This window comes from Pollicipes pollicipes, unplaced genomic scaffold, assembly GCF_011947565.3.
Source record: "Pollicipes pollicipes isolate AB1234 unplaced genomic scaffold, Ppol_2.1 Scaffold_7231;HRSCAF=8579_pilon_pilon_pilon, whole genome shotgun sequence".
In the NCBI taxonomy this organism is placed as follows: domain Eukaryota; kingdom Metazoa; phylum Arthropoda; class Thecostraca; order Pollicipedomorpha; family Pollicipedidae; genus Pollicipes; species Pollicipes pollicipes.
Window position 1 is genome coordinate 12536809 of NW_023597034.1, and position 19785 is coordinate 12556593.

At 51.0% G+C, this 19785-nt stretch overlaps 2 protein-coding genes across 2 annotated transcripts; one reads left to right on the forward strand and one right to left on the reverse strand.

Annotated features, from left to right (window-relative positions):
• Positions 1-1028: 1028 nt before the first annotated feature.
• LOC119109427 (kinesin-like protein unc-104) lies at positions 1029-1538 on the forward strand (the record flags this gene model as incomplete). Its single annotated transcript, XM_037233041.1, is given in 2 exon segments — positions 1029-1139; positions 1333-1538. Coding segments are annotated over 2 exon segments (172 nt in total), but the record flags the coding sequence as incomplete, so codon positions are not given.
• A 2992-nt stretch (positions 1539-4530) lies between these two features.
• On the reverse strand, positions 4531-11043 carry LOC119110464 (zinc finger protein 782). Its single transcript, XM_037234302.1, has 5 exons — positions 10860-11043; positions 10304-10682; positions 8276-8492; positions 7345-7511; positions 4531-6593 (listed from the first exon to the last, which is right to left on the reverse strand). The coding sequence occupies exons 1-5, from the start codon at positions 10906-10908 to the stop codon at positions 6389-6391; spliced, it is 1017 nt and encodes a 338-aa protein (XP_037090197.1). The 5' UTR covers positions 10909-11043; the 3' UTR covers positions 4531-6388.
• Between the last annotated feature and the right edge of the window lie 8742 nt (positions 11044-19785).

A 19785-nucleotide genomic window follows, 5' to 3' on the forward strand; every position in this document is an offset into this window, starting at 1 on the left:
ATCGGCCATAATTTTGCTGGCGGGCAACCAGTGCGTTGGAGCAACGCAGCAAATTTGCTGCGTGCGTGACAGCGATGATTCAGTGGCGCTGCCGCCGATGGAGACGAGCTTCCGGTCAAGCTTCCGGGGAGCGGGAGACTTGGAAACATGTATTCTATACCAAAAACTCCTCAGTTTCTACTCGACGCAATCAAGTCGCCAAGTCGACGTAATGGATGCGCTGGTGGTGAGTGTGTAGCGGCACGAGGTCAAAACCCAGTCGTGTGGGTCACCAATAGACAAGTGTGTAAGACTGAGGTAAACTTTGTTTAACTTAATATGTGCTTGATATGGTGGCAAGGACTTCCACACATAAACTGAGCAAAACAGACATTTGAAGCGCCAAATTTGAGCTTCTAAGAAAGGATTTGAGAACAGTGACTTTGAATACTGAACCGGGGTGGCCTTGCAAGTTGAACTGACTTAGCGCCCCTGGCTTAGCTAAATGCCACCACAGCGAACTTTGAATATTAAACTGGATAGACTGGTTAAACTCCGGCCCGGAATTGTAGTGTCTAAGAGTGACACACATATGGGTCTTAGCTTTGGAAAGTCGTGTCTATCTTGCAACAAATTGTCTTTATCTCATTTGCAAGGACATGCCTTGCCCTCGGCCGACCCGGGGCAGCAGAGCATCTACAGACTGAGCGGTAGAGGTTTGTTCATACTGCGGCTGAAAAGCAGTAAGCAGAATAAACCCAAGCCACCAACAAAGTGACAGACACCAAGCCTGAACACGGCCCCGGGTCTTCCAGTTGACGGCACACAGTTTGGCTGCGGCCGCACGCTGTTAGGTATCGGGCTGAGTTCACATTCAGAGCGCCTTGTCATTGATACGGACATCGGTATGTTGATTATATTAACGTCTCATGAGCACTGTCATTGGCCGTGTCTTTCTTTGATTTCAGCCTGGAAAAGTAAACTAAATGAGCGGAGTAGAATTATTCGACTGGAATAGTTTGCACCAGCGCTGTTGGGATTGATTTCAGAGTGGTGACCCAGCACCGGCACTATCTCCTGCGGTCAGTAGCGAAGGATGTGGCCGGCGATCTGTACGAGTGGCTATACGCCATGAACCCGCTGCTGGCCGGCCAGATCAGGTCAGTGGTTGGCTCCCACCGAGCTCATTCGCTTCCATCATCTGGCGTCGGACTGGCTCAGGTATGATTGGTGCCAGATAAAAGCCATCCACGTCGCGCTATGTTGAACTCAACGTGCCATGACCTCTAGCGACGTGGCTATAGCCCCAGCTCACCTGAACAATACCGTCTCAGTGACGTTCCGTGCTTCCAGGTCGACGCAGGGTCGCAGGCGTCACATCTCCGGCTCCCGCGGCACCTCCACGTGCCACTGAGTGTGCCACAGAGTGGACCGCTGGGTTCTGATGAGCCGCTGAACAGAGCGGGCCCGGGCGTGGCGCCGGTGTGACGGTCGTGTCCGCCCGCGCCGCTCACGGCCTCTCCTCTAGACCGCTCCGCTTCCCGTGTGCCGCTCAGCTGTGCTCGCTCCACGTGCCGGAGCTGCGCGCTGGCACGTGTAGAGCGCCCCTTAGTCGTGCCCTCGCCGACGGTCGCCGCGCGGGCCAGGGCGCCCGCTGCGGTCGGCCGCGCGCGCGGAGCCGGTGTTCCTCGCAGCTAGTACGTCGGAAGCACGCCCGCGCCTTCGCACGGGAGTCCTGTCAGCCGTCGGTTCTCCAGTCTTGCCTTACGCTTGTTGGCCCCTGCACGGGCCAGTCACCCTGAGTCTGCTGCTGCCCTGGCGCAGCTGCCCTCCGAGTCTGCCGCTGCCCTGGCGCAGCTGCCCTCCGAGTCTGCCGCTGCCCTGGCGCAGCTGCCCTCCGAGTCTGCCGCTGCCCTGGCGCAGCTGCCCTCCGAGTCTGCTGCTGCCCTGGCGCAGCTGCCCTCCGAGTCTGCCGCTGCCCTGGCGCAGCTGCCCTCTGAGTCTGTCGCTGCCCTGGCGCAGCTGCCCTCTGAGTCTGCCGCTGCCCTGGCGCAGCTGCCCTCCGAGTCTGCTGCTGCCCTGGCGCAGCTGCCCTCCGAGTCTGCCGCTGCCCTGGCGCAGCTGCCCTCCGAGTCTGCCGCTGCCCTGGCGCGGCAGCCGTCGGTGGCGTGGGAGTCGCCCAGCTTGACGCCCTTTCACGGATGGCTGCCGATATTTATACTTATGCGTGCGCGGGGGCGAGGCTGCGGTGTTTCGTCTCTGAGTTCTGTGATCATGGTGATCGGTTGTCTGTGCAAGTCTGCCTTGCTGTCCAAGCACAGCGGTACCGGCCGCCGCACTCCCGTGTTTCTCAGTTTGGCGCGTGATGTGTGGGCGAATACGTGTGCCGTGATTATCGGCAAGGCGCACGTCAGACGGGCTAGGTGAGTGGGTAGACCATGTAGAGTTTTCCAGCTGTTGGACCCCTTTTGGAGTCTGGTACGCGGAGCACAAGATTGTTTGGTCTTGGGAATTCCAAAGTTGTACTGCGCTTGTGATAGATTGGGCTCCGACCGCCGTTGGATCCAAGGCAGGAAAAATGGTCATATAATCATTGATGTAACATATAACGTAACCCCCCCCCCCCCCCCCGGACCATAAAAGGTGAAGCTGTGCCCCTTGTGAGACCTGTTTTTGGTTAAGTGGGCCGGTGTTCTAAACTCGACCCTTCAAGATGCCACACTGGTTCCGTTCTGACCAAAAACGATAAAATCGCATCCACATTTTGGCGCCCCGTGATCAATTGTTGGTCGACCTTCGCATATGCATCCTTTGACTTCCGTATAATCGTTGTGCGCTTTCATACAGGCTCTCGTCTACTCTGGTATGATCAGTGCTTGTTGAAAGGTTACGGGAGTCGTGGGTTCGAAGACAGACTTCGCAAGCGTGGCAAGTCGACCTGGGAATGACATTTCGTTAGTTCAGATCGCTCGCCGTGGTCCAAGCGTTCAATCTTCGCCGCAAACTGAGGCCTTCGGTGCCGTATCATTGTGACCAGGTAGCCCCAAGTCCTCGGGCAAAGCCCAGTTTGTGATAAGAAGCTTCTTATCGGATACGTCCGACGCCCGGGCACGCTCGCTCGCGGCTCCGCAGATGCCCTGATATCGCGCCCGTCGCCTCAGACGCGCCATCACTTCACGTGACATGTCGCACCAAAGAGCTAACATTGAAAACGTAGTGCTATGATATTAGAAGTAAGGAAGGACTAGTGATTCTCAAGAAGCTAAGTATTCGACATCACACTAGTTGCCAACGATGGCCCGTTGTTGCATTGTAACAACCGGCATATCGGCTGGCGCCTGGCATTCGACGCAAGGTGTCCCGCGGTGTTGTGATTACCGCGCAATGTAGACGCGTTGCCGTAAAGGTGACGCTATCTTATTCGTCACCGCCGTGTGATAACAGGTATTCAAAAGTGCTCTCCAGCCCCGCATGTCACGCAGGCATAGATGCTACGATCAGCTTGCAGCTTAGGAATCATTCCGCGTGCATAAGGAGGCACACGAGCAAATTTGCTTGCCTCCGGTTTTAGTTTTGGATCAGCGCTTCTTTTGCGAAGTTCGTATTCCCTCGCCCCTGACAAAATCCAGACCGACGATAAGGCACTGATTATGCCACTTTTGTTTATTACGTTTTTAATGGCATAGCCGTACCACGTCAACCGTGTTCCCGCTCCACCTTCCGGCCAATTTTACGACATCCCACATCAAGACGTTAACCAAACGCATGCATCTGAGTGGCAGCTTCGCTTGCCCCAAAGCGTCGATTCACTGCTTGTTTAACTTTTCGTGGTGTTTCTTGAAAGAGAATGGTTTGCATTCATACCTATGACCGGGTATCTACACACTGTGATTTCTCCAGCTTGTTCCGATGTCATTGCTGTGCGAGTCATATCGAACATTCCCTATCGGGCGCACGCAGATGAACGAGTCTCCAGTAAGCTGGTCGCAACAATCATAATTCCTTGGCTGTCTGGGCCACGGCCGTGATTCAGAATCGTTGCTGTGATTCCAGCGCATGAATCGTTTCCGCTATAAACAGCATATCTTTCTGGCTCCCGACGACGGGCGCCCGTTGGTCCGCAGCTGTGACAGTGTGTATAAGCATACTTGTGCTCTGAAATAGCTTCGCTATATTGCAAATATATCGGTGTAAATGTATCGATAGTTTTTGAAATAACAATTTGGCCGGAAATCCGGATGCCCGCGAAGACTCTGGTTGTCACATATGTTCCATCATGCACATTATGGTGTGAATCGTCCGGCAGACCACTCATACTTGGAATTTGTCCGCGCTCAGTACTCAAGGGCGTTCTATCTCACTTGCCAAGCGCATAAACCAAGTACTCCAAGTGGCATCCTCAGTTCGCGATAAGCTCCGCAGGACAACTGGGCAACTGCGTCTTAGCAAATCCCAAAGACCGGACCGACTTCAGGCACAGCTCTTTGTTCAGGTCAGTACCTAGGCGGTCTTATGAAGTCAACCTATGTTTCACAGTAACCACGTTTGAGACTGTCAACTTCCGCCGAAATGTATTCCAACAAAACGTAACAAACGTTAGATTGGTGACAAAATAACCCGCCACTCGGTGAAGCTGATGATGAAATCAGTGCAACGTTTTCACGCTCGTAAGAAGCGACGCACCGAGACGCCTATGGCGAGAGTTCGCCTGCGCTCCCTAAAGGTCACATCGCCCAGTTTGCCGATTGTGGGCAGAGCGTGGAGCCTGGTCTAGCATCCAGAACGAAGGGTTGGCGCTGAACCTGAGCACAGCTGTCCACCAAGCGCCGCCGAGGCTCGGTGAGAGCAGGCGGACGCCTCCCCTCCCCGGACCTCGACACACCAAGCACGCCGCTCGGCATCACAGGAGCTGTGACACACGCCACTCGGCATCACAGGAGCCGCGACGCACGCCACTCGGCATCACAGGAGCCGCGACACACGCCACTCGGCATCACAGGAGCCGCGACGCACGCCACTCGGCATCACAGGAGCCGCGACACACGCCGCTCGGCATCTTAAGAGCCGCGACACAAAGGAGGATCACATCAAGGAGTCATATCAGGGTCACAAGTCACATCAGGAGGTCGCATCATAAGGAGTCTACATCAAGCTGACGCACGCATTTAAACGCCAATGGAGCCAGGCGAGTTCCTGCCGTGCGCGCCTCCCAGTCGCAGGAGCCACGACCTCGTGGCAGCAGTCACCAACCACGTAACGTATGTCACACCCACCGCACCACCGGCTGATCCCTAGTCGAAGATCAGACTAACCAAGCGACACGTGCGACACGTTTCTGTTCAGCAATATCCACGTTGCGCATAAGATCAACGATGAACATTCATTAGAAAACGTCCCAGGCAAGAAGCTGTTCTCATCTGACGTCCTGGATCAGTCCCCGCAAAATCGCACAGACTACGAATAAATCAGAAGTCGTTCGGACTATTTGGCACGTTTTAGCCAGCCGCCTATGCACAACATGAGTGGCAGAGCTTGTACCGCATCCTGTCAGCCTCAGGCAGCTGCCACCGGACCAGGGCCACCATACTATCGGCCGTTGGCGTTCGAATCGCCTGACGTACGCAACAATGAGATCACCCGCCTACGAGCACAACGAACCACACAGCTGGCACGATAACGCTAACGGACAACAAACAACTACTCTCAGAAACTGAGATAATGATTGACGCGTACCGAACGAATGCGGTAAGTAAATGCTGCTGCTGCTAAAAAAAAATAAGCTGCTACAACTGGTAATCACTGGGCTGTGCGTTGCCATACTAATGCCAGACTAAGCCCAACAAAAGATAATGCCAGCTCCCTGAGCTCACACCAACACCACCTACGCATAGCCAAACACGACCGAGAGCTGGATACAGTTAACAACCAGATTGACACCCCACTGGACAGCGGGGCAGTGATCCCACCTCGAATCACTTTTCCTCCTACCGGATCACCTGGATTCATTAGGAATGCTTAGCCAGAGCTGAGCGGGAACAGACGCCAGTTTTCACGCAGCGCCGCTGTAGACTAGCAGCTGTTACTCGCCAGACATTGACGCCGACGACTGTACAGGCTCTACCGTTATCAGTCTAGGAGCAGGAGTAGCCTGGTGGCGTCACCCCTTCACAGCGCGGTGCCGATAGCGACTAGCAATAGGTACCATTCACAGCGCGACTCTCGTGATGACCAGGCATGGCAGCTGCTTACCGTAAGGCGTCGCTGGGGGCCCTGCAGTCATCCTTCACCACGCCAGATCCCCGATGACCGGGTCAGACTGGAAGCCACTACGTAAAGCCGCTCCTCGCCCGGTCAGACTGGCAGCCACTACAGGAGCCACATGACTGTTGGCCTGAGCGGTCCGGCGTGTTTAGCCGGAGCTCTCGGTGGCCGCGGCGTCCGTCCGACGAGAGGAGCGCCGCGTCTTGCCGGCGGCGCCGGCCGGTCTGTGTACACGCCTGTGGCGGATCAGAGCGCTCTGGTCGCCGAAGGCCGATGGGCACTGCTGGCACTTGTACGGCTTCTCGCCCGTGTGCACGCGCAAGTGACGGGAGAGGGCACCGTGCTGCACGAACCTGGCGGCGCCAGCCGACGGTCAGCACATCGTCCAGCTGAACCGCCAACATAACCCCATGCCCGATGGGACACAAGAGGCTGCAATCATCCCGTAACGATAGTTGCATGCCGCATGTCAGGAATCGTTCTTAACTGCGCAGGTGATTCAAAGTGTTTCATCGCCCAGCACAGATAGTTATGGCATGCACGCACATGCTGCCCTTAGCTGCGTTGGGAAAGATTCCGAATCCGGATCTGGCAGCGCAATTCATCTAACCGATTGTAGCTTACAAAAACGGCGCGCATCAACTAAGCGGGCGCTGGAGGCCCCATTCAGCACCGATCCATTCGGCAGGTTACGTGACTATCAATCAAGGGTCAAGGTTTGGCTGGTACCAGCACGGCGCCAGTTTTTAACATCTACCACCAGTAAACATCTCCTACCACCGGGCAAAATTCCAGGACCGCTAGCTCCAGCACGGCTCCAGTCACTGCCGCCGGAACTGACTCGGCATCGGCCGCCAGCAGCATGCATCAAAACGTTGCATCTTCACCGCCCCTCCGCGTTACACGACGAACGCGCTCCGAATACGCCGCAGCCTGATCGCCCCCGGACGGAGAGCTGGCCGGCCGGCCACCTGAGGACGGCATGCGGGGTACTGTCTCGCGACCGGTCGACCGGCCGCCTGAGGACGGTGTGCGGGGTACTGTCTCGCGACCGGTCGACCGGCCGTCTGAGGACGGTGTGCGGGGTACTGTCTCGCGACCTACCTTTTCTGGCAGACGGAGCACTGGTGCGGCCGGCTAGCGTAGTCGCCGTGCGTCAGCTCGTGAATGCGTCGGTGGCCGGCCTCCGAGAAGCGACGGCCACAATGGCTGCAGGGGAACGGCCGGGCTCCGCTGTGCTTCTTCACGTGTGTGGCCAGGTAACTATGCCACTGTGACATAGCAGTGGGGGTCAACAAGAGGCCAGGTAACTATGCCATTGTGACACAATAGTGCGAGTCAACAAGAGGCCAGGCAACTCAGCCACTGTGACATAACAGTGGGGTTCAACAAGAGGCCAGGCAGCTCTGCCACTGTGACACAACAGTGGGGGTCTATAAGAGGCCGGGCAGCTCTGCAACTGTGACATAACAGTGGGGGGTCAACAAGTGGTCTAGCACCTCTGCTAATGTGACGGAATGGACGTCAACGAGCGGCCAGGTAACCCTCCCTATGTGGCGGAGGGGCGCAGCTCAATACGAGGTCAGGTAGCTCCGATAGCATGACGGGGGAGTGATGGTCAGCAGTGGATCAGGAAGCTACGCTGCTGTGGCGGAGGTTAACAAGTCAGCGGGGGAGAGGAGGGGGCAGGTAACTCTGACACTGAGGCTGAAGAGGCCATGAACCAGGCGTTCTGCTGCTGTAGAGGATAAGGAAATAAATCGAGTCCTGCTAGCTCTGCCACTATGACGTAGGTGTGTTCGACAATATGACAGGGTTAGTCAGGCATTGGGTAAGGTCAGTCACATCCAACTAAAACATGACATCGGTACTTGGCTTGAAACGCCACTTTTGCCCTTCGATCCAGGCAAACAGAGAGCGTTGAGCATACACCTTAAGCAGCTACATGACCATTAAGAACCTTAAAGATAGGGAGACCTGGATGCGGCCGCGAGCGTTCAACACTAAAAACCGGAGGCCCCATGCCACAGCTGACCTTGAAGCGTTTGCCGCAGATGTGACACTGCGGCATCTGGTCCGGCTCCAGTTTAACGTGTGTCGTCTCCAGGTGCTTGTTCATGTAGTTCTCCAGCGGGAACACCTTCCTGCAGAGCGGGCAGGGCCAGCGCTGGACGGGCACGTGGCGCGCGCGCTGGTGCTGGTGCAGACCGGCCGTGGTCATGTAGCTCTTCTGGCACTTATCACACTTGTACCTGGCAACGGAAGAGGCGGTACGTCGCAGGGCCGCGGCGACATCGACGCACTGGTCACACGCACTGCCGCCCGCGCGACTGTGTTGTTGCGCTGAGGTCAATTTAAAGTGAGTATTCCACATTTGCATGAGGTTTTTAACTGAAATAGTCATCTTAAAGATAGTTTGATGCAGTCCGCAACCCCACCCCTCTTGATACCTAAGCCCCTTTACTTTCTGAGCTACACGCCCGCGAAAATGTGCAGACTATTTAGTGAAGATTATTTCAAGGTCACCCAGGCATCCGTGATGCTACAATAACGTCATTCGAATCGTGTCATTCCATTGACCTTGATACGCTCAGGGCAAAACAAAAATATCGAGCCGTTGATATCTAGCGTTCGTGAGCACAATTTCCAGATATAACGGATGTCAATTGACTTCCGATCGATGTTGTGCAAGGTGAGATGACGCAGTCAAACAATGACATAGTGGGGAGCATATTTAATAATGGAGACGTTGTGTGGCTAGAGAAGTTATTCACACTCAAAAAGAGTACTAAGAGTCATAAGTGAGCCTATCGTCACATCTGAGGCTGGCTTCAATATCTTGAAATGTGGAGCATTACCGTAAATGACAATCGTGAAGCGTTACTCTTATTACAACGGAACTGGTTGAAAAACGGCCCGACGACTGGGCAGCTCACCTCAGTTCACTGAACAGTTGGCGTTTTGTATATATATTCACCCATATTACATATATATATATATATATATATATATATATATATATATATATATATATATATATGAAAGTGCTGGCATCACGTACTGCTCTCAGAGAGACCATATATATATATATATATATATATATATATATATATATATATATATATATATATATATAGTCTCTCTGAGAGCAGTACATGATGCCAGCACTTTCAAATGCTATAATCAGAAGCAGCTATTGGCGGCGAAAGAGCTGTACATCACGGATGAGAGCAAGCGAATTGTCTTATATGTGTGTAAACTGTCCAATACTCTGTGCTAACGGAAGCTATGGCGTTTCCACATCGCATCAAGGCTCAACACGCTATAATAAACTATTAGATGATTCCGCCGCACCACAAAACGTACACTGAGCAATACTGCAATCATTCCACAATGTTTTTACGGGGAATAAGTGGAGATGTCCGTCAATCACATGTGAGGCAGCGAACTCTACGCGCGGTCATACCGTTAAAATAAATAGGAGCAGCGCCAATGAAACCACTGCGCAGAGAGGCAGCAGCACCGCTTGATCAGAGAAGGGCACAGGCGGAGGATGTGTTTAGGTATATTTGTTCCATGCAACGCCGCATGCGCACCGTTTAACGTGAATATTATTGGAGAGCGCATCGCCCTGCACACCTGCCCGCATCGCGGCCCGCCCGACTGGCAACCAGCATAATTACCAGCGATATTGTAAACAAATGGGGGCCATCCCACGTTGATGGCAGTGGCGATTCATAGTACGGCGGAAACCAAACAAGGGTGCAATTTGTTAAAACTCGATTACAAATTCCAGAGGCGCGTCGAAAGTCATTAATACGGCAGCAGCGATGTCAGACCAGCCGACAAGTAACGTGCTAAGGTCGTCACAAGCGAACTCAAGTCGGCGATCACTGATGAACTGAGGCATTTCGCACGTGCGCATAGCCAGGCATACCACATCATGTCACAAATAAGATCGGTGTGCAGTCTCCGACGACCATACGCCACCCGGTGTGCAGTACAGCGACGGCCACCGGGGGACAGCAGCCGGAGCGGCGCCGGCCGCTGCCGCCGTGCTCACCTGACGCCCTGGTGATGGGTCCGCCGGTGGCGCAGCAGTACGCTTGGGTCAGCGTATGCCTTGTCGCAGTCGGCGCAGCCGTACGGCCTGCGGCCCGTGTGCGTGTTCATGTGTAGCTTGAGCGCCCCCAGCGTCATGAAGCGCGCGTCGCAGCGGTCGCAGTAGACGGGCTTGGCGCCGTCGTGCGTCATCTCGTGCTTGCGGCGAGTGTCGTCGCTGGTGAGGCGTGCCGGGCAGCGCGAGCAGCGCAGCAGCGCCGGCATGGCGCGCCGCTGGCCCGGCCGCACCCGCGCCTCGGTCACCACCTCATCCACGGCCTCCTCCTTGATCTGGATCGCTGGTGATCCGAGCGGCACCGCCGCTGCCGCTGTCTCCGCCACTACCGAAGACAAGTGGGTTAGCTGATCAGAGGAGCAAAGAGCAGGCAGTGGAGACACGGAAGTCGCACGACCCACCTCAAAGGCGGCCATGTGCCCACTGAACACCGCTTAGACATCATCAGCAATGGACAGTGCACTGTAGTTTGGTATATCAAGCTAAGAAGTGAGAAACATACCATCTGGGATGCATGGTCTTTCCTTCACATTCCTTCTTGTAGGCTTCATGGCGAAATGCCTTCACACTGAAACAAAAATAGAAGTGACATGCTTCGTTTTTCACTGGATTCTACAAGAATTCATCTCAAAAGAACCAGTGTGATGCTCCACCCTATGCCCACACAAGTTGGATGAGAATAGGCAAATCTAATAGACACATGGTCACAACAACCTTAAATGTGGTAATGAACTCCCAAACCATCAGTTTGTGAGCAGGATGTTGCAGGGTAATGGGGGGGGGACAGTGACCCTTGTGGTGATGCCAGCAATTATTTGAGGCCACAGGTAAGTGACCAGAATTTTGACAGCATGGTGCAGCAGTGGTTTACCAGAGGGGCCCTGCAACTGGGAAGACCTCAAATTTGCTCTTGTCAACTTTGCACACTTTCCAATGGCAGTCTCCCATTTCAACTCATCATAAGCCTCATGGTCAATCTAGGACCCCCTAGATACTTCCAAAAGCCTTACAAAAAGCTTGCTTGCTATTGCTGCATTTTTAGTTCCTACGACTTCCTGAAAGTTCCAGGAGCTCCCCTCCAGTAGATGCAGCATTTCTTCTACCCTGCGCCTTCCCCATGTCCTTTAGCAGTTATTGAAAAGGTGAGATAGCCAGATTGATCGGTTTCCTATTATTCATTCATCTTTACATGCACATGATAACAATGAAAGGAAGCATCAGATATAGAAAAAAATATCTTGGCACCTGCCAGTGTTATTCTGGGTCTAAGCTCTGAGTTAATTCTGCTTCTTATTTCAGCTCACCAAAAATTGAACACTTAAATTAAAAGTAAAGAAAATTTTGTTGTCAGACAATATAAGGATGAGGGGAAAACAGCTGCATATATGTTCAATAAAGCTTGTTTGCATTGACACCCTTGTGGGGTAATGCATCCCCCAATTACAGGGCAGAGCATCCTTGGAGCACCCTACCCTTCCCTGTAAGACCTGCCTGGGTAACCCATGCTTTTGACATGTCACAGCTTGTGACATACTGGCATTGGATGGTTTACACTGTCCAGTCTGCTAGTCTACTTTTTGTGCATTTGCTGCGCATGTTTTGTTTCTATCCACAAATCACTCAACCACATTTAACTGGTAACTTCTGGATTTAATAACAGATATGTTACATCTACTCATATGCTTAAGTATTCCTTCTTACATGGTAAACACAGCTTATGCAATACTTGTGTCTGGCATGGATGAGGAGAGGATATGGAATGTAATACATCAGCCTACCATTTTGGTTTCTTATCTCACATGTACATGGAAACATGTGTACTACAAACTTCAATACCAACTATGATGCTCCAAAGAGTGAGTTATTATATGTCATCAATTTTACATGGGCTTAATATTGGCTTAATGAAGCATTTGGTGCAAAATCAATACTGCTGACCAGTGACTGCTGACCACACTGTTGCGACGGCTCTCCCTTCACAGATTACCTATTCTTGAGCTTGGACCTGGCCCAAATTGGTGTTTACCTGGCACAAGGTGCTGTTAAGCCTTTACTGGTTGACACTCATCAAATTCAGAAAAAAACATGCCTGCACATCACACATGTCAGACTGCCTTTGTATCATGCTCCATGGAGGCCACAAATCAATGGGCCCACAAATACCACAAATAGGTATGGTTTGTCAGATTCCAAAATATCCTTGTCTAATTTCACGTAATATAATTGTCTCGTGCCACCACTTCTATTTTCTTCTTTAGACATCTGCATGCATGCAGATAAGTGTCAAAGCTATCCATGCAGATAAGTGTCGCAGCTATCTGCTAACTTAGAGACTACCTATTTTAGGTTGAATGGTCTGTCACAATAGCATTCAAGGACTCCGTGACTAATTCTGTTATTCACAACCATCAGTCGATTGGCTTTTCTTCAAACGCTGACACGAACTGCATAACAATGCAGGCAAGTTCGATTTCAAGCCGCACTCACCATCACGGACCATGTCAGACCTTCCATCTGCGCGACCAGGGCAAGAGAACATCCGTCACTCCGAAGCTCCAAAGCAAGGCTATCTGACGGCTCCAAGGTTTTGACTAGTACGTATCGATACGTACTATAAGTATACCAGACTCGGGATTAATACCAGATTTAGTATGTTGTACCAAAAATTGACAATCTTTGGTTCGCTGGTGACGATTAAGTGTAATCACGTTTCTCGGTCGCGAAATGCTTCAAGTGCTGTGCAATACTGGGGATGACGGTTGGAGGATCAGGTTGTGTTCGAGTAATTTCAGATGCTTTTAGGCTAATCAGATGTATGTTATTCTTTGCTAAGTCACAAGTCCGGAGCAAGTGTGGCAGTCCGGAACAAGTGTGGCAGTCCGGAACAAGTGTGGCTGAAGATGGCCTTGAGTGGGAAGGATGTCCTGTTAGTCGGCTGCATACACAGAAGTCCATCAGTCAACATCCAATACCGTGTGGGCCAATTGGAAGACCTTCCTCCGAAAGCATGCAGAGTCCAGTTCTCTCACTTGATGGTTGTAGGCGACATTAACTTGCCTCAGATTGACTGGGCACCAGAGTGGTCGTCAGGTCCAGAGAGTCATCCAACCCACTCATTGATAGACACCATTCAGAGCTGTTTCTTGTTCCAGCATGTCCAGCAGCCAACACGTGACCGGGTTGGTGAAGCTCCTAGTGTTCTGGATCTCATTTTCACAAATGAGGAGGGCATGGTGAGCCAAATTCAATACCTGCCTGGGCAAGGTAGCAGTGACCATATGCTAATCAGGTACACTTTGGTCTGCTACTCTGGGCTGAAACTGCCAACCAGCTGGCGGCCAGCTGACACAAGCGTTCGGCTGACACCCTCAGGTCAATGGACTGGTCCCTGATGGAGAGCCTCAGCCTCGAAGATGCTTACAAGTTCTTCAAGGAAATAATCGCCAGGACTACTGAGGTTTGCTCCGTCGGGAGAAAGGGAAACCTAAGAAGAACTTGTACATGAACCCAAGGGCCATGCAGCTAAAGAAGACTAAAGAAAGACTGTGGCGAACGTACACGTGGATTCAGGATGTTCTGGACCATGCCCGGTTTGTGCGTTGTCGCAATGACCTTCGGAAGTTGACCAGAAACCTTCGGAAAGAGTATGAAATGAAATTAGTAGGAGACCTCAAAAAAAACCCAAGGCCTTTTGGAGGATGCGCCAACTCAAGACTACGCACAAGATGCAGGGTAGACGACGTTCTTGACGATGATGGAGTGTTGACCAGCAGAAACGAAGGGAAGGCCAATGTCCTCTGTAAGTTATTCGCCAGTGTTTTCACGGACCAAGGGACTCGTGCCATGCCTGTGTCGCTGTGCAGCTTTACTGGACCGTTTCTGGATGACGTGGACATCTCTAACCAGGCAGTGGCAAAGAAATTGGCTACTCTGGAGACCTGGAGCGCCCTTGGGCCAGACGATGTCCATCCAAGGCTTCTTCGCGAGTCCGCAGGTGCCCTGGCAGCGCCCCTCAGCATGTTTTTCCGAAAATCTTTGGCATCCAGAAGGTTCCCCTGGGGAGGAAGCTTGACGAGGTAGTCCCGATCTTCAAGAAGGGTAACCGGCAATCTCCAGCGAGCTACCGTCCAGTGAGCCTTACTGCCATTCCCTTCAAGATACCCGAAACTTTCGTCCGTGATGCCCTATTTAATCACTTCTCGGACTCTGGGCTTCTTCATGCAGCCCAGCATGGGTTTCTGCCTAAGCGGTCCTGTATCACCCAACTGTTCGAGGTCATGGAGGATTGGAGCGCCGCGATAGAGGATGGAGAGCAGGCAGACGTGGCGTACCTGGACTTCAGCAAAGCCTTTGATTCCGTGCCTCACGACCGTCTGCTCTCAAAGCTTCATGCTTACGGCGTGAGAGGTAATTTCCTACGCTGGATCAGGGCTTTTCTTGCCCACGGGATGCAGAGAGTGCGAATCCAAGGCTCAGACTGGACCGACGTCGTCAGCGGCATCCCGCAAGGAGCAGTACTTGGACCAACGCTGTTCATAATTTTCGTGAACGATCTGCTAGAACAAATGCGAAGTGTGGTCAAGATGTTTGCGGATGACACCAAGGTGTACTGTCGTGTCCCGAGGCCCCTGACTAACTCACCTCTGCAGGCTGGCCTCGACGCCCTGGCCAAGTGGTCAAAGGAGTGGCTGCTCCCCTTTAGTGCGGCAAAGTGCAAAATAATGCACATCGGGAACCGCAGCCCGAGGCTGACCTACTTCTTCGACGGCGCCGAAATCGCGGTCGAGTCCACTGAGAAAGACCTCGGGATCTTCGTGGATTGCCGGCTCCAGTTCCACGTGCAGACGGCGGAAGCGATCTCCAAGGCCAACCAGATGCTGGCGATCGTGAGGCGGTTTCTGCCAACATCGATGCTCGCACGTTGTCATTGCTCATTAAGATCTTAGTACGTCCGTACTTAGAGTATGGCAACGTCAGCTGGGGCCCGTTCGGCAAACTGGACCAGAAGAGTCTGGAGCTGGTTCAGCGACGAGCTACCCGGCTTGTCTATGAAGGGAGGCGCCAGCCATTCCCTGAGAGGCTCAGACTCCTTCAATTGCCCTCGCTGTACTGTCGTCGTCGTAGAGGAGACATGATAACAGTGTACCAGCTGTTTCACTGGAGGTATGTCGCTGTTGGAAAAGGAGTTCCTGACAAGGCACAACTCGGAGGTGACGAAAGGGCACCAATGGAAACTCCGAGCTAGGACTCTCGTCCGTCGTAACTCATTCAGCACGCGGGTTGTCAACGATTGGAACGCTCTTCCACACCCGGTCTTGTCGTCGACCTCAGTTGAACAGTTCAAGTCTAGGATTGATATGCACCGGGCCGACATCATGTACGTCGCTCCACGCTGAATCTTTCCATAATTTGAGACTGTTTGGTTACCGGACCGGGAGCCTGACGAAACCGGGACCTACAGGCCTAGTCAGCCCTGTGTATCGCCAACACATCCTCGATAATATTAAGTACGGATTTTTGCCAAGAGGGGAACCGTGATTAGTACCGATTTGTACTTTAAGTGGCGGAGTTCAGTACGCATAGATGCTAAGCAGAGCAGCCCGGTAGCCCAGGGCTGAACAGAGGAAATGAGATCGTTTAGAGGTGAACGTCGTGGACTTCTTTTCGTTCGATGGGAGGAGAAAACCGCCACCATTTTGGGATCCCAATTCCCATCTGAATGCGAGTTGCACCTAGGACTCGGCAAGGTCGGTCGGTTGGTGGTCAGTGGGGGGGGGGGGGGGGGGGGGGACACCGTGGAAGTGGTTAAGAGACGTGCCTGGAGAAACTCTTGCTCGTAATTTACAGAAGAGTGCTATCTACCGACTGGGCATGATATTGATATATCCTGGACTACAGGGCCTTGGCGAAGATATTGTCATCCGGGTAGTGCAAAGAATGGGATACTAGTCTCGAGATATAGTTAGCATCAGACTTGGGTTTGACCCGGATGTCTTGAGTCAGCTCCGGACTGGTTCGCAGATAGTGGAATCTGATTCAGCTCGTGACTCAGCTGTTCCATTTGTCGTTTGACTAAGTTCAGACTATATCTACATTGAAGGACTTGACTCATGGCTCATGCAGGCTGCAAAATAAATTATTGGAGCTTTAGCTCATTCATATATATATATATATATATATATATATATATATATATATATATATATATATATATAATCCTCTGGTTTCTAGCTGAGATTTGGCAAGCTTCATGATAAACAACATTGGCTTTTCTGTTCAGAAATTGTGATCATAGTCCTGGGCTGATGCTTCAAAAAGTTTTATAACCTGTGCTGCATGGTGTTAATTTTAACACTAAAGTGAGATGTGAATTTGCCTAGGGCACACTATTTTCCTTGTGCTGTCAATTTGACATCAGCCATATGACTCCCCTCATATGACATATGAGTCATATGACTCATATGACAGCCAGTGATTTAGGTCATGACCCAAACAAACATTTTTCTTAATGAGTGGATGCACCCTTTAACTCACCCCAATTTGATTGACTCGAAGAGCAGGTTCGCAATTCAGCTAGAGTTGAACACAGATCTGAATGGTATGTTTATATGTCTGAAATCCTGTGTTTTAGTGGTGATTACCTGGTTATGGTGATCACATCAGTCAATCTGGCATTATTTTGGCGTGTTGATGGTGTTGTTGAAAATATTTGGTGCACCATGTTTGACATTTCAACTAGATGTGAGCTGAGTCATATGTTGGCATCCTGGATATGACCTAATTTTTTTAGAATGTGCATGTTAGTGGTACACACACACACACACACACACACACACACACACACACACACACACACACACACACACACACACACACACACACACACACACACACACACACACACACACACACACACACACACACACACACACACACACACACACACACACACACACACACACACACACACACACACACACACACACACACTAATATATATATATATATATATATATATATATATATATATCCCCAGTTTCTGGCTGAGAGTTTGCAAATGCAAGCTGTATTTCTGGATATTGCTACTTCAGTTTCAGCCATCAATATATTTCTGGATGTTGCCACTTAATTTTAGCCACTATTACAACATTGGTAGAAAATATCAAGTCATGATTGAGCACATGACATTTGTGAAGAGTGTGATTAGCCCATCACTCAAGTATCTAAGTAAGTCCAAGTATCATTTTCCTAGTGAACTGACTCAGGTTACAAATCAACCTAAAAGCACTGACTCCTGAGTGCATTCATGGTTCACCTTGAGTTAAAGCACAAGGCAGATAAGATAAGGAAAGGAAAGGTAAGGAAGGCCTGTGACTGGAAATGTAATACCCCTCCTCCTGGTGTGCAAACATCTACTAGTGTACTGTAGTGTGTTATGCACCAACATATCTACCAGTGTAGTGTACTACCCACACCCTCCTCCGTCCTGCATATCCGAGGGTCTCTTAACACGCGCCCGGGCGCCCGGCGAGATACCCTTCGCTCGGGTGGGGGGTGGAGCCGATTTGACCCCCTGAGATCTCGGGAACTAAGAAAGCTAGAGACACCAAATTTGCAGGACGTGTTGACCTGTACGTGAACTCACTCAGGTAAAAGTTTGGGGCCCCTAGGTCATGACCTTCGGGTAAAATAAGGTGAAACAAGGTCAAATTCAAGAGTTGTCTCCAAAGTGCCCTCAGATCCTGAATAACTGTATCTAAGCAAAAGGTCACATGCTCATTTAAGGTCAGTGACCTTCTTTGACCTTTTGAGGGTCATGGTGACCAAAATCATGCAAGATTGCCCTGAGTTTTGCAGTTGAATAAGCGACAAAGATTTCTCTGTACAGTGCGCTTCTAGAAACAAAATGTTCGCATGGGTCATTTCAGGTTAATGACCTATTCTGACCTCTAAGAAGTTTATGGAAGATGTATAAGGTGGTCCCTGCTAACAATAAATTCGAAATTAGCACCAGAAACTATCTCATACAGCAAGCCCTAGAGTAATGCAAACAAGTTGGTTTTGACCTTGGTGTGACCTTCATACCTGACCTTAGGTCAGCGTTAATTGCTTATCCGATATTCGCGTTGCCTAAGAAAGCATCTCAGGGATGTATGGCTGCGTTCAACGCTTCGTTGTTGCATCAGACTGAACGATTCCCTAGAAATTAACTTCGCAGAAACTTCCTGACTTTGACTTGCCATAGGTCGACAACCCCACAAGGTAAATCTAAACTTTGTATGTCAAACGATCCGCTTTTAACTGCCTACAGCTATGCATGCTATTGGCGAGGCTACGCTGCGCCGTTCGCAAACCATTCCGGGAAACCTTTGGGGGCGGGTCAATGTGACTCTCCACCCGAGCGCTCGTTAAGTTTGTAAAAGCCATCGATGTCCTCTAAAAGCGCGAACGCCGGCAGAACCGGAATATGAGATGAAGAAAATTAGGTAAATTTCTGTAAGGTTTTGAGGGTTTTCATCAGGAGCCTTCATTACGCTGTGTTTTCCCTTTTCAACTTACCAAGACTTTCCTCTTAAGCACATTATTCTCCAACGCTTCTCTTCTTCTCCTAGTTTCTTCCTAAAAACATTCCTTCTTCTTTATAGTTCCACGCAGCCCCAAACTTACTTACTTGTGTCCTCTAAAAATTCCCGACAACTCCACGTCTGATTCCATTGCGTAGTTTTCGATGTCACCTTTCATTAAAATATAGGCAGATACACACCGAAGCATTATGCACCATGCAGTCACGGCATTTATTAGTAATTCAATGGTTCACATAGAATGTCGCATAGCCCGTACCGGCAACAACATACACTTTAACGATCACACACAAGTTGCATCTCTGAGCTGGCTGTACACTAGGGTGCTTCATCAGAAACAAAACCAAGTGAGACAAAGAAATTAGTTGGCGCTGGAGCCCAAAAGTACACGGCATATCAAACGTTCTTCCCAAAAACCTAAATTCGTGAGGCGCGAGTCGATCGAAATATCGACGTAGACCGACGCCCGGCGTTGCAGTCACCCAATGCTGGGCGGCGTCCGCCGCCGCAGATAACACCAAGCCGTGGGCGGCAAGCGACGCAAAATACCTTTGCGTAAAGAAAACATGCTACTGAGCGCTCATTTAGCCGTCGTACGAGGATGTTCCGGCCTGAAGTCTAATATGCGTATCAGGACATTGCCCGACTGATTGCCTTTTGGCGGAAACTTTATGTGCTGTTGAGTATGAACTCGTACGAATATGCTGGCTAGTGTTGCTTTAGACTTCCACTTCTCTAAGACAACTCACGTGATACAAACAAAACTATGTGTAGGATATGACTCAGAATATATTGTCTGGTGTACAACTTGATGCATACGGTAAGTTTTGCAGCCTGTACCACAGA